Source organism: Scardinius erythrophthalmus, assembly GCF_964197995.2.
Source record: "Scardinius erythrophthalmus genome assembly, chromosome: 2".
Classification (NCBI taxonomy): domain Eukaryota; kingdom Metazoa; phylum Chordata; class Actinopteri; order Cypriniformes; family Leuciscidae; genus Scardinius; species Scardinius erythrophthalmus.
The window spans coordinates 55,351,436-55,364,659 of NC_138222.1; the positions used below are offsets into that span (position 1 = coordinate 55,351,436).

Genomic DNA, 13,224 nt, shown 5'->3' on the forward strand with positions numbered 1-13,224 from the left:
CCCTGTCAAGGCATGATTCCTATGGGTGACTACTGCTTGGCTCAAATGTGCTGGCTAATGTTTCCGTAATGAAAGCTTCATTCTAGTGGGCTCTGGTTTCATCATCCCATCTGAAATGAGTTCTTTCAGCACCTCGGCACCATCTATTTCAGAGTACAGACACACACGGATAAACACTTACACACCCTCATGCAAACACAACCCCTTTAACCTTCTACCACACCCGTGATCTCAGAATTGTGCTGGCGAGGCGTTTTGTGGTAACAGAGTCCTCAGATATGTTCACAATCTTTTCTGCTGTAACTGAAAACTGCTCGTTCCTCATTTCAGCTGTCCTCATCTAACTCCTTTTCTTCCAAAATCTGTTTTAGTTAATGTGTTTGGTAATTTTTCCATCTATGGTGGTTTGTATAAAATCTCTGTTTTTTGATATTGAATAATATCAGATAGATCAAATTCCATTTTAGGTTGATTGATTTAACAGTAGTTCCTGTAAGTACGTGAGCCATAGTCCAACAGGTAATCTGTGAACACCCTGTATTTGCTCTTGAGGTTTGGGTCTGGCTGTGTTGACATGACACCCTTTAAATCAGCATTGCTTCTCTGAATTACCTTTCACAGGGTTCAAGAGAGTTTCTGGCTAGTTGACGGAACTGTCACTTGGCCTTTTGGGACAGTGCCACATTGTTTCCGAAAATGTTCACTGGACATCTTGTACATCCATTTTTATGCCTGGCAAATGTTATTTATATGTTGCAAATTCTGCTGATTTGTCATCAAGATAATATTATCTAGCAGATATACAGATGAGGTCACTCACAAAAATGAATTCGTAGTCTTGAAAGCATCAATGAGAAAGTATTGAAAACTACATACTTTGCATCATGTGACATTGTATTCCAGAAAAGGTGTGTTTATGAATTTATGGGGTTGCATTACAATTATTTTGTCAATAAGATTTTTTTTAAAGAAATTAAAAAATGTATTCAGCAAGGATGCATTAAATTGATCAAAAGTGACAGTAAAGACGTTTAAATTGTTACAAAAGTTTTCTATTTTAAAAAAATGCTGTTTTTACACTTTCTATTGATCAAATAATCCAGGAAAAAAATGTATCCACAAAAATATTAAACAGCACATTGATTATATGAAACATTTTTTGAGCACCAAATCATGTGATTTCTGAATGATTTCTGAAGGATCATGTGACACTGAAGACTGGAGTAATGATGCTAAAAATTCAGCTTTCGCATCACAGGAATAAATTACATTTTTAAATATATTCAATTGTCATAATACTTCACAATATTGCTGTTTTTACTGTATTTTTGATCAAATACGTTCATGTACACACTGATAAAAGATTTTCATTCATCCAATTAAAAAATTTTAGGGTAATGGTTCACATCTATATTTTATAACTTGAGCCAATGAAAAATAAATAACTTGCCCTTACCAATATTTTCTATGTCAATGAAAACTATTTTATAACACTTGGCACAAAGCATATTTTTCTTGTTGAAAAAAATCAATTAATTTAAATTCTATTTTTGATCTAAACAAAAATATATAGATTTAATCAAAACAAAAAATCTCATTTAATAAATATGTATTAGAAATTATTTGTTTTCTCCAATTAAATAGATATTGATTTAATAATACAATATTTCTCATTTTTAGAAATACAAGTTAATAGAAATTATTTATTTTAAACAAACAAAAAGATATGGATCCAATAAAACATATTTCCCATTAAGGAACATTAATTAATCTTGTCCAAAATCAAATAAAAAAGACACATAATTTTCATTAAATCGATATTTATTGAATTATTATATACATTACTTCCACACATCCACAATTTCGTGTCAGATTTTCAACATTTGCGACAGACGGCAAGTCCCTCAGAACCTCTTGACCCTCAAGTATGATTTCAATGTTTGTGGGTATACAGCTTGTGCATCTCTGATGACAAAGATTTCCATGGTTTCTGCTGAAGAGTTTTTTCAGCCTCTTCCTTCTCCAACACCTGGAAAAGAATTTAGGAAGGAGAAAAGAAAAAGAAAAAAAAAGAATAAGGAATCAATACCACTTGGGTTTCCCCCCAAATTAGTTTACATAATACTAATACTTATAACTAATTATAAAATTTACTCCAATTTGTTGTTGACATAAATATAAGTTGCACAAACTTTCCAGCACATGGGACTCTGATTTTAGCTGAAAGTAACTTAATTGTTTCTATATTTGAAATTAGCCTTCAGACTGTTTTCAGACATATATCTGAACATAGTCTGATGGCTAATTTTGAAGTGGACAGCCATATCTAGCGTTTTCACATCTCTAAAGTAATCTGGCCTTACCAGGAAATCTTTGATGAGGTCCTCCACTGTTTCTCCCATAAAGGATGAGATATTTAAGTGCTCTTTGTAGCGGTGTGTCAGTATCCTGCATCAAGATAGTACAAATTTGGCATGAGGGTACATTATGGTCAACAAACTTTAGCACAATATACGTTATCAGTTGATATAATAATCATTACAATATATGATTCAATAGTGTGTCAATCCTATTACTAACGCCACGAAAAAAATGTCTGCCCCCAGTGTCCTCTGGCTAGTACTACACTTTTTTGAAAACCAACTGACATCAACCGATTGGCGCCAATGGAGCAATACTTCCATAAATAAAAAGCATACAATCCATAAATAGCTGACCATTGTGAGTGTCGACAGTCATAAGTGTTAGTTAACGTTACCATTAATCACAAGTGAACGCCAGTCCTTTTACATGTAAGTTAACGTTAGCTGAGCTCCTAGTTGTTGATCAGGTTTCTACGGTTTTAATCAGAGAACGTCATTCTTATCATTGTAAAATCAAAATAAGCCAGGGGTAAACGTATATGTTCCCTTTTGCAATCGGTCAGGAATTAACGTCGACACATTAACGTTAACTTGCCTAGTGTAAACTAAGCTAGCTAACACATTTTTAAACTAATGTAAGTTACATAACGATATCTACCAGATAAATTCGGCAGAGCAACATGTCTTGTACAGAATATACAGCAGCACATTTAAATGGTTGTTTGCTTCACTTACTTTAGTTTATCCGCGATGAAATCTGATTCTCTCTGGAGCAGCAAAGTGATCCACGGAACGTAGAAGAGCGGTTACATCGGTCTGCTGACTGGTCGTGGTCGTCGAGAAGATTTGTGTTTAATGCCCATGCGCAATCCTGTGTGTAACCTTGAAATTGTACATTCGTCGAAACAAATATTTCTTATTTGAGCTCTTAATGAAAAATGTTTATATTTAACTATGTTTTGAACGAAAAAAATATTATTTGAAAAATAAAACAAATAATGGTAAACTGAATTGAAAGACAAATTATTAATTGGATGAAATACTGCTTGAAAACCTTTTTACAGTGCACTTACTTGTGTAGCCCGTTTAGGGCTTTAGTTTCTCAGGTCTTAAATATTGGGAGGCTGGTTACTGTACTATGAGAACATGTATACTACACTTACATGTGCAATTGTTGGGGCTGGAAGCCTGCAAAACACACACACACACACACACACACACACACACACACACACACACACACACACACACACACACACACACACACACACACACACACACACACACACACACACACACACACACACACACACACAATCACTGTAAACCATGCATGCCCATAAAACATATCCAAAAACATATGTAACCTTTCTGAAGGAGGAACCCATAAATCTTGTTAAGGGGCCCAGATATAGATATCCTCTACTGCCCATCTAAGGTCCTTATGGCTTTAAAACTGAACCAAGGCCAATAGCCAAGGTCAAGGCAACATGTGCTAAGAACAGATATGCTGATCATGATATAAAATATTAATGTGTATGTGAATATGTTTTTAGTATGATTGTTTTTGTAAGGTTGTTGTTGTGACAAAGTAATGTCACTCTGTCAAAGGTGAATAGGAACCAAATTAAACTTTCTAGTATTCAGTTTCTGATAACAACTAGTACCAGGAGACCCAGGAGACTATGATTAACACATCTAATTCTGCCAATAAATCATGCCAAGGTTGGAATAGTCTGTTCAGGCTTTCTGTCTCGTATCCCATATTTCTCTTCAGTTATATATATATACACACACTGTATATATATACTCATTCCCCTTTTATAGAATCCCTCACAACAGCACACATCTGCAAAACAGATGTTGTCTAAAGCACACCTGATGCAACTAATCAAGGGCTTCATTAGTTGCACCAGGTGTGCCTGAGCTAGAACACATGAAATATCTGAACTGGCTAGGTTTGTTGGGTGCAGGGATGGAAATTAGCACCCGCCACCAGCCAAATGCGGGTGATTTTGTGTTGTGGCGGGTAAACTCTCTTCACCTACCGGCCACCGTGGCGGGTAAATAAAAATAGCATACTGTTTCACCCGGACGGCGGACACTTTTAGAAGAGGCACACCCTTCAAAAAAAATGTGGCGTTACATCGCAGGCGTTAAGAGGTCTGCAAAGAAAACATGAACTCACTTCAGAAAAACGGACTTTCCTGTCCTCTCAGCCGCTATATTGCAGTAGCGCGCACTCTTCAATTGCAAGCGCAAATGCGGTGGAGCGCGCTGTATATCGCTTCACTATATAAAAAACCCGCGTTGTCCAGATTCAGTATCTGCGGTCAGACGAGATGGTGTCAGGCTATATGTCAGTGTCATTATTCTATCGTTATTTTCATAACTTGTAACGAAAAAAAAATCTCATCTCAGAAAAACGAAATTTCATGTCCTGTCAGCGTTACACTGTGCTCGTAGCCTGCACTCTTTAATTGCACGCGCAAATGCGCCGGCGCGCGCTGTATCACTTCACTAAAGCGCAAAAGAAATACGAGCATGCAACGTCGTAAATTAGTAAGTAACGAAATAAAAGTAAAATACAAATAAATCAGATTATTGGTACGTCATGTGTTTTGCATGCAGGTATGATGTTCATTCTATTTATCAGAAGCAGCTTCCATGTTTCTTTAACAGTTCTTGTAAGTATTGTGTATCACCATGGTAGCCAAACTGTTGTTTCCATAACCTCAAAATGCCACTTGTTGGTTTTTTCTATATTTTTATATGACTGTGGTGGCTCATACCAAGATTGTATTAACAAAAACTAGTTTGAGACTGCTATTTAATAGCTTAACCTTGTAGGCCTATACTGTTTATTTATCAGTATTAGTCATATTCTTATATTTTATTATGTTAAGGGGGACAGAACTTGTGTGTGTCAACAATTTTTGTGTAAACAAATGTATTATAATAGGCCTACATAATTCCTAAAAAGGTGGGTCGCAGCTTGATGACCATGGGGAAATGTGGGTTCCATGGCCAAACTATTCAAAACATCATTCAATGTGAATTATGATAATCGTAATTAATAATCGTTATTACAATTTCAAGGGAATAATCGACAAATATGATTTTTGTCATAATCGTGCAGCCCTAACTGGAAGCCATAAAAGACCACAAATCATCCAAATGTTTAATCTTCCCTACTCATTTAATGAAATGTATATCAGTTCATGGTGTGTGTGTATAAGAGAGAAAGAGAGAATGTCAGTATTTAATTGAGACTTGAGATTAAATAAACTGCTTGAGTATAGTAGATCTTGTAGTATTAATTTTCACATGCAGTTACACATTGTCGGTTAAAAACAAGAAAGTGGCTGGTAAAAACATTCAGTGGCTGGTAGATTTTGAAATCCACCAGCCACAGTGGCCGGTGGACAAAAAAGTTAATTTCCATCCCTGGTTGGGTGTCACATTTGACTGCATGTTAGAAATATGGCTAAGTCAAAAGAATGGTCCAAAAAGTTAAGAGAAGATATCATCGCCCTTCACAAAAAAGGAGCAGGATACTAAATGTTCCTAGAGATAGAGATAGCATAGTTCGCAAGTTTTGATGTCATACTCCAATCGGTCTGTGCAGCGGAAGTCGAACACACCTAATGGCTCTCTTTAAGAATAGGCCATTGAATAATTGGTTCAGCCGATTGCTCCGATCAAAATGCGAATTCATTCAGAGGCGAAACCGCTGTGTGTTGCTCAGAGACGCACAACAGTTCTGCTCTGGCTTTATATGTAATATTTTCATTGGAAAAACTGAGCGGAAACAGACAATATTGTGTGTAAAATATATCACAATATCAACTTATTTATTGAACTGTTGTTGGATTACAAATGGATTACAAATGGATTAATATTATCCATTATAATATAATTACATTATTATAATATAATAAAATAGATATTAGTATCCATATAACTTGTAAATGGTAGTCACTTTAAATAGTGTCTTTTTTTTAGCAGCCTGATGAAAGCCATTGTTGATTCAAGATCTAATTTGGATTACACAAGATTAATTGGTGTTACTGCCTCATAAATCTCCAGTTTTAAAAGCATGCACTATTTTCGGACACCACAAAGGTCTGAGTTTATGTGTGAGGTCTGTAGATTTGGCTATTTAGTTCAAAGTAGGGTTGTTTGGCCATTTTTATGCCATTTCGAAGTACACATAGAGGAAAGCAATTGCGAGAGGGAGAGGAGGGGGAATGAAACCATAATCTCCTGGTATTTATTTTGTCAACGTTCAATCAATGGCATAAGCCTGTGGCTGTGACTACTTCCAGAACAAACAAACCAGAGTCATAAATCTGTTTCAGATTGCATTCAGACTTTCATCAAGCCATGGGATCATCACTACAGCGTTATCAGGCCATATCACAGGACTCAATTAGGAGGCTACAGCAGATTGTCGCCTTCTAAAATACAACAGTCCACGTAATTGTTTTTAGAAGATTCCTTTGCTTAAATTTCATCATAACTTTGAAATGATAGTCCGCTAGCAGGTGTCTGATTGGTTTATGCAGTGAAGGTCATCATTCAGCATGGTTTAGCTCACCATCTTTTAAGTCATGACCCTTTGCTATGTGCTGAATTTATGAATGCAATGTGTCGTGTGTCGCCGTTTTATTCGGTTTGCATTCAGCTGCTTGACATGACTGGCCCTTCAGCTCAAGGGTCTATTTGGAGCGAGCAGCATGTTGTGTTACTGCGAACCAGACAGACAGCAAGAAGACATTGTGTCCTATGCCTCGTGTGCTTTGTGAATATGTCATGAATATCTCTTTAAATACATAATTAGTTTGCTCGCAAGGCGCGTATGACGAAAATGCAGTTTTTGATGAGCATAATGATGACATTGAGAATGTAGAGGTTAATGATGATATTTCAGCAACGATTGTGATTACGAAGATGAGGACAGTGACAATTGAAAAATATGATTTTACAAATGATGATTTTAAAATTAAAACATGATTTTACAGAATGGCATTTGTAATAGCCTATGTGGGGGTGGAAATGGCATATCAGTCTATATCAGAGTAATGGAGGCGCTGGAATTTACAAGAATACCACAGCGGACACACTGTGGGCTTTTCCAGACAGTCTCTCTGCAGTCCCACACGACTATTATGTGCAAATGTCAATGTCAAAAGCCCAGCTCGCAGATTAGCAACAACAAGCTTCCACACAGTGCTGTGTGTAATTGTAAGTTACAGTTACATGTCACAGTAATGCAATTACAATGAAAGTACACAGGCCAAGGACCTTAAAAACTTTAAAAGTAGAAATATGAAGCTAGTATTTTTGCTAAAGCACTTATTCAGCACATTTTTGTTATTAAGTGTGCTGTAATTTTTTTCTAAATCACATGCTGCAACACTTTTTGTCCTACAAAGGATAAAGCTAGTATAGAGAATGGATGGAGGGATGGTAGAAGGGAGGGAAGGATGGATGGATGGAGACATGGATAGATTGATGGATAAATGGATGGAAGAAGGGAGGGAGAGATGGATGGATGGAGGGATGGAGGGGAGGGTAGGGGTGGATGGAGGAGGGAGGGAGGGATGGAAGTTGGCTAAATCATTAGTTTTGAGATTACTTTATTAGTTGGTCAACTTTTGGTTATGCATTAACGATGTAATTGTGGGAAGAGTCTAATTTCATTTATATAGTCCTTTACCAGTTGGATTGTCATTTAAACAGTCTGGTTCATTTCATATATTTCATGTAGTTATTACCACGTATTTTCACTATGTCTCATGCTCAAACACTGACTGTCTATTTAACGTTTATTAATTGTCCCCTGGACACTGCAAAAATTATTTTTCGACTTAGTATTTTTGTATTGTTGATAGTACAAACATCAAAACATTCTTAAATCAAGATACTTTTACTTGAGAAGGCTTTTGTGTGCAATGCTTTCCCATTCCCTCGCAGAACCTTTTTGTTCCCCTGAAAAACTTTGCATTCGCTGGCAAAGAACTCAAAAGGTTCAAAATTTCTTGGGGAAACAAAAGCATTGACTTAGATGTAGTCAATAATTTTATCCCTTAAAACTCATCTTTAATCATCAAATGACATATTTAAATGCTTTTTCCTGTGAAAATAATGTCTTCATGCCTTAAAATAGTTTGAATGTGACTCTACACCCTTGTTTCATTTAGTATACGTGGAACCATGAATATGTAAATTAGTCCCCGCCTCCACTCACTCACACCAGCTCAGAATACATGATCCACTCGTCTAAATTTACTGTAGAAAACGCTACACAATGGCAAGTGGAAATATTAGTTTATTTCAGTCATATATTTGAACCAGAAACTGATTCAGTAGAAGAGGAAGAGTGAATTATACAGGCTCGTCTACAAGTCGATGTATCAGAATCGTAATGCGTTTTATGTATCGCTCTCTATGTCAGACGCACAATGGTAATTAAAATGATTAGCCTTTGGCTTGACTTTTATCAAACAGCTAATAATGTGTTGCTAATGTTACACAAACCATGTTCCCTTTCGCCATCTCAGAGACAGCTGCCTTTTAACAATCAGTATCCTTAGAAACACTCTGAACTAATATACATCATACATAATTCACCCACTATATTGCTAGATGTACACAATTTTTCATATCAACAGAAAATAGAAGATAACCTGACGGGATTGGTTATGTTTGTGATGTCAGAAACACCAGTGATTTCAAAACTGCAAATTTTAGACTGAATTTGGTTCACTTCTGTTTTAAGGAGAAAATACTCAGCAATGGTGCTGACTGATGAATTTGCACATGGTTTGTCTTAAAGCATATTAAAAACACCCCATAGACATATAAACAACATTAAAAACTTGATTTTCACCGCAGGGGGTCTTTAATATTTTTTCTCCCATCTAATTTTTTTCCCCACCACCATTTCCCTTTAGGGGCTCCATAGTTATCTGTTCATCTTTTATTAATAAAAACATGATAGTTTGCTCATCTTTAGAGCATCAGAGTCAGTTATTGTTAGAGCAGTGCTGTCCCAGACAGCAGAGGAAGATTCATTGTTAGTGTGAGGAATAAGGGAGGAGAAGAGGATGTGAATTGGAGAGAGAACAACAAAATCCTTTCATCCACAGATCAGGGGGAGAGGTTACATCAACCAGCTCAGTCGGGACAAAGGAGAACATACCAAAGCAACAATCAGTCCGTAATCATTGTACTTTTATAAGAAGTCATGGCAAATACTGCTTTAAATTAAACCTACAATAGTAACAGAATAATGTTGATTCTTGTTCTGTTTGGATTGCATCTTTCAGTCAGTTTAATGTGGGAGATCCTGTATGTGTAATAATATCTGAACCAGTGTTAATCTGGGCTGAGTGATGAGAGGAATGTGACATGAAGTAAGCAACAGTATCCTCTATCATGTGATCAAGAGAATGAAGCCAGGCTGCAAATGTAAAGTTATGAAGCTCGCAAGAAAACAGAGAAACCTTTCATGTCCTCATCTGGGGGTAGAGAGTATTGGGGGGTGGAGGTGTCTTAAATATGTCTCCAATTACGTACATGGCAAAATAATTTATTTAAAAAAAAAAAGTCACTATTAATAATTTTTAGTGTACTGGATATATATTAAAACAATTACCATGCTGACTTTGGCATTATAGTACAGGGGTAAAAACTCATGTTGGTTCAAGAGTTCAAGAGTATATTTTATACATGATAATGACATTCCTTTGCATAGCAAACTGCAGACACAACAGCTGCTGTTCCCCGCAGGCAGCGGAAAACCAAACCCTTGAGCTTATTTTTTCATGCTAGTTGGTCTAAGGACCATTATAAATTAATACAACATGGATTATATAATTAGACTATTGCCATCAGGGGATACTGACTCACACAAAAGGAATGAAACCAGACGTGACTAGTCTATGATTATAGATGCCTTTACCAGCACAAACATGTTTTGATTTGATGTGGCATTGCCAAAAAACCCTTTACTTAAATCATATTCATGTTAATGCTAATTCTTTTCGTAGAACTACACAGTAGAAAATCATATACTTGAATAGATGTGTGTATATATATATATATATATATATATATATATATATATATATATATACTGAACATGCAACTGAATAACTGCATGAGACATTATGACTTGTTTTTATGGATTGTATCTTGAATAAAAGTGTATTTTGTTCTACCGCACTGGAAAAACTATTGAACTTTTTTATATTTGAAAAGTAAGTGAAAAAATCAAGACAAAATACACTTGTATGAAAGATACAATCTCTGAAAACAAGCCTCGATATTTATAAAGTTCTGCTCTTTGAGTGAATTTACCTCGTTTTACGGATTTTAAGTTTTTTTTTTCTTCAGTGTAGGGAAATTATCTCTGAAACCGATTTATAAAGTTCTTCTACCTTGTATTTTTAGAAAGTCAATCGATTCATGTTAACATATAAAGATTAGGACAAGACATAACAAAAAACAGGCACATGAGCGTGGCACAAACTGCAACAAATCTCACATCCAAGACATGTTAGCGAATTAAACAGCATAAGATGGGAGAAAACACAAATTACTTTTTTTAACATTTCTTTTTTCTCTATGTTTCAGGTCCAAAGTTTCAAGCCACATTTTTAGACACAAATAGCACTTAATTGCTGAATCTTGATCGGCTCCTACCGTGAAATAAACCACTACTGATCCAGAATCAGAATAAAAAGTTGGTTTTAAAACACATCTCCACTTACCTATTTGGGGCATTTGGCTGGGAGAAGAGAGCCAGGCTATTGACCTGTTTGTTGACATTGTTACTTATGATAGCATTTGTTGCGCCATCTTGGGAATTTAGCTTCTTATTGCTCTTTACCATGTCTTCTGCCCCAGAAAAGCTGAACGGAGGGCAAATGTGCTCCTGTAGCACTCACACCTGCTCTGGGCCACAAAGAGACCTTAAAATCCACAAATAAACCAACCCACAGGAATTCAGAGTCTGAGATTCACAAAGGTTTCAGATGGATGGAAAAGTGTCTAAATGATTATAGTTGAAGGACATTGATGAGGAATCAACACATGATGGGATGCTGGTTGTTGCGGATGGTCTTAGGATGATGAATTTGTTGCTGATCCGTACCTGGAGTTGCAAACAGGGAATTGTTGCTACACAAGTTATCTGGTGCAGGGGTAATTAATAAGCGCTGAGATTAACAGGTCACAAAAAGGCAAAAAAGTTGTGCCAAAATAATCAAACCGTCCGAAAGATGATACCAGAGCTAGAAGATTTTCATTTGACATACATCGTATACATCTTCACCAAAAATGTTGAGAAAATCAAGCCCGTTAACAAAAACACACTTTCATATGCTGCAAATACTCCTAAAAAAGGAAAGAGTCAGAAACAGAAAAACTTTAGTAACGGCTTCTCCATCCTAGTTGTCTTCTCTGACAGCTATTAAAGATCAGACTGGGATTGCTAAGGGTGTCCTGGGATTTCAAGCCACACAGTTTCTGCCAGCCGGATCAGTCAGCTGGTGTAGCTGAACCACAGTGTCACATGCCGGACGTCTGTAGGGAGGGGAGAAAAGAGAGATCTAGAGGGGGAAAAGAGAGAGAGAGAGAGAGAGAGAGAGAGAGAGAGAGAGAGAGAGAGAGAGAGAGAGAGAGAGAGAGAGAGAGAGAGAGAGAGAGAGAGAGAGAGAGAGAGAGAGAGAGAGAGAGAGAGAGAGAGAGAGAGAGAGAGAGAGAGAGAGAGAGAGAGACTTTTTGACTTTTTAGGTCTTCTTTAATCATTCAATAAATACATAAGAGCCTTATTAAATAATCATAATAACAACATCAATTCAAAAACTTTTGTGCCTACTTACAGTACATTTATACATACATCATGTATGTTTTTTTTTTTTTTTTTTTTTTTTAAATATTAAACAGTAAACACTCATCAACATCAACATCACAAATACAATGATTTACAGCCCATTTACCTTTAAACATCTCCATATCATTGACCAATTTATAATATGTAAACTCAATTTTAATACGAGATTTTAATAACCCTTTTAAAACAGACACAACATCAGTTGACCCAGCATCGATCAAGCGATGTTTTCTTGATAACCATATCGCCAATTTTGCCTGACCAAAAAGAAAATTTAACAGAACATGTTCTTCCCTCCTACTTTTAATATACTTTGGTCCATAAATAAAAAGTACTGGAGTAAAAACTCCCCCTAATTTTTTAACCCACTCTTCTAAGATACAAAATAAGGATTGAAGCCTTTCACACTTTAAGAACAAATGAAAAACAGTCTCTTCCTCACTACAAAATGGACAACCCACCCCTACCTCTGGATCAAGGTGTGCTCTGTGTCTGTTTGTAGCTATAATCCCGTGCACTACTCTCCATTGAAGGTCTCCAGACCGTTTCTCAATGGGTAGCTTATACAGGGACCTCCAGCGTCCTTTGGGGGATTCACCTGGCCCCAGAACCTCCAGCCATTTGGACTCGCTGACACTCTGCAGTGTATTAAGATACCACACTTTCACACACATAGTGTAAATGGCTTTCTTATCAGCATCGGCAAAACCGGCCAAATAAGGTATCTTAAAAGTCAATAAGCAGCCCTCCTTTTCTTGCCATGTACCAGTCTTTGCTGAGAAAAACAATTCTGGAAAATCACAGTTATCAGCCTCTTCATCAGAAGTCTCCATTGCCTGTCGATAGTCCTGAGGCAGAGACTCTATAATCTGAGTCAACATATTTTGTGCCATCCTGACTGATTTTATTCCAAGTTTTGAAGCAAAATTTTCAGGGCTTATCCAACTTTTTTTATCT

General features: G+C 36.5%; 1 protein-coding gene and 1 long non-coding RNA gene across 2 annotated transcripts in view; both read right to left on the bottom strand.

Annotated features, from left to right (window-relative positions):
- The window catches only part of znf638 (zinc finger protein 638), a 34,207-nt gene extending 22,809 nt beyond the window's left edge, over positions 1 to 11,398 (bottom strand). The window contains exon 1 of the mRNA XM_081359774.1: positions 11,144 to 11,398. Within this exon, the coding sequence (XP_081215900.1) occupies positions 11,144 to 11,265 (122 nt within the window). The 5' untranslated portion in view covers positions 11,266 to 11,398. The remainder of the gene's footprint in view (positions 1 to 11,143) is intronic.
- LOC308687326 lies at positions 1,889 to 3,237 on the bottom strand. Its single transcript, XR_014029728.1, has 3 exons — positions 3,099 to 3,237; positions 2,364 to 2,448; positions 1,889 to 2,029 (listed from the first exon to the last, which is right to left on the bottom strand). It is a non-coding gene; the product is annotated as an uncharacterized lncRNA (long non-coding RNA).
- Positions 11,399 to 13,224: the final 1,826 nt, after the last annotated feature.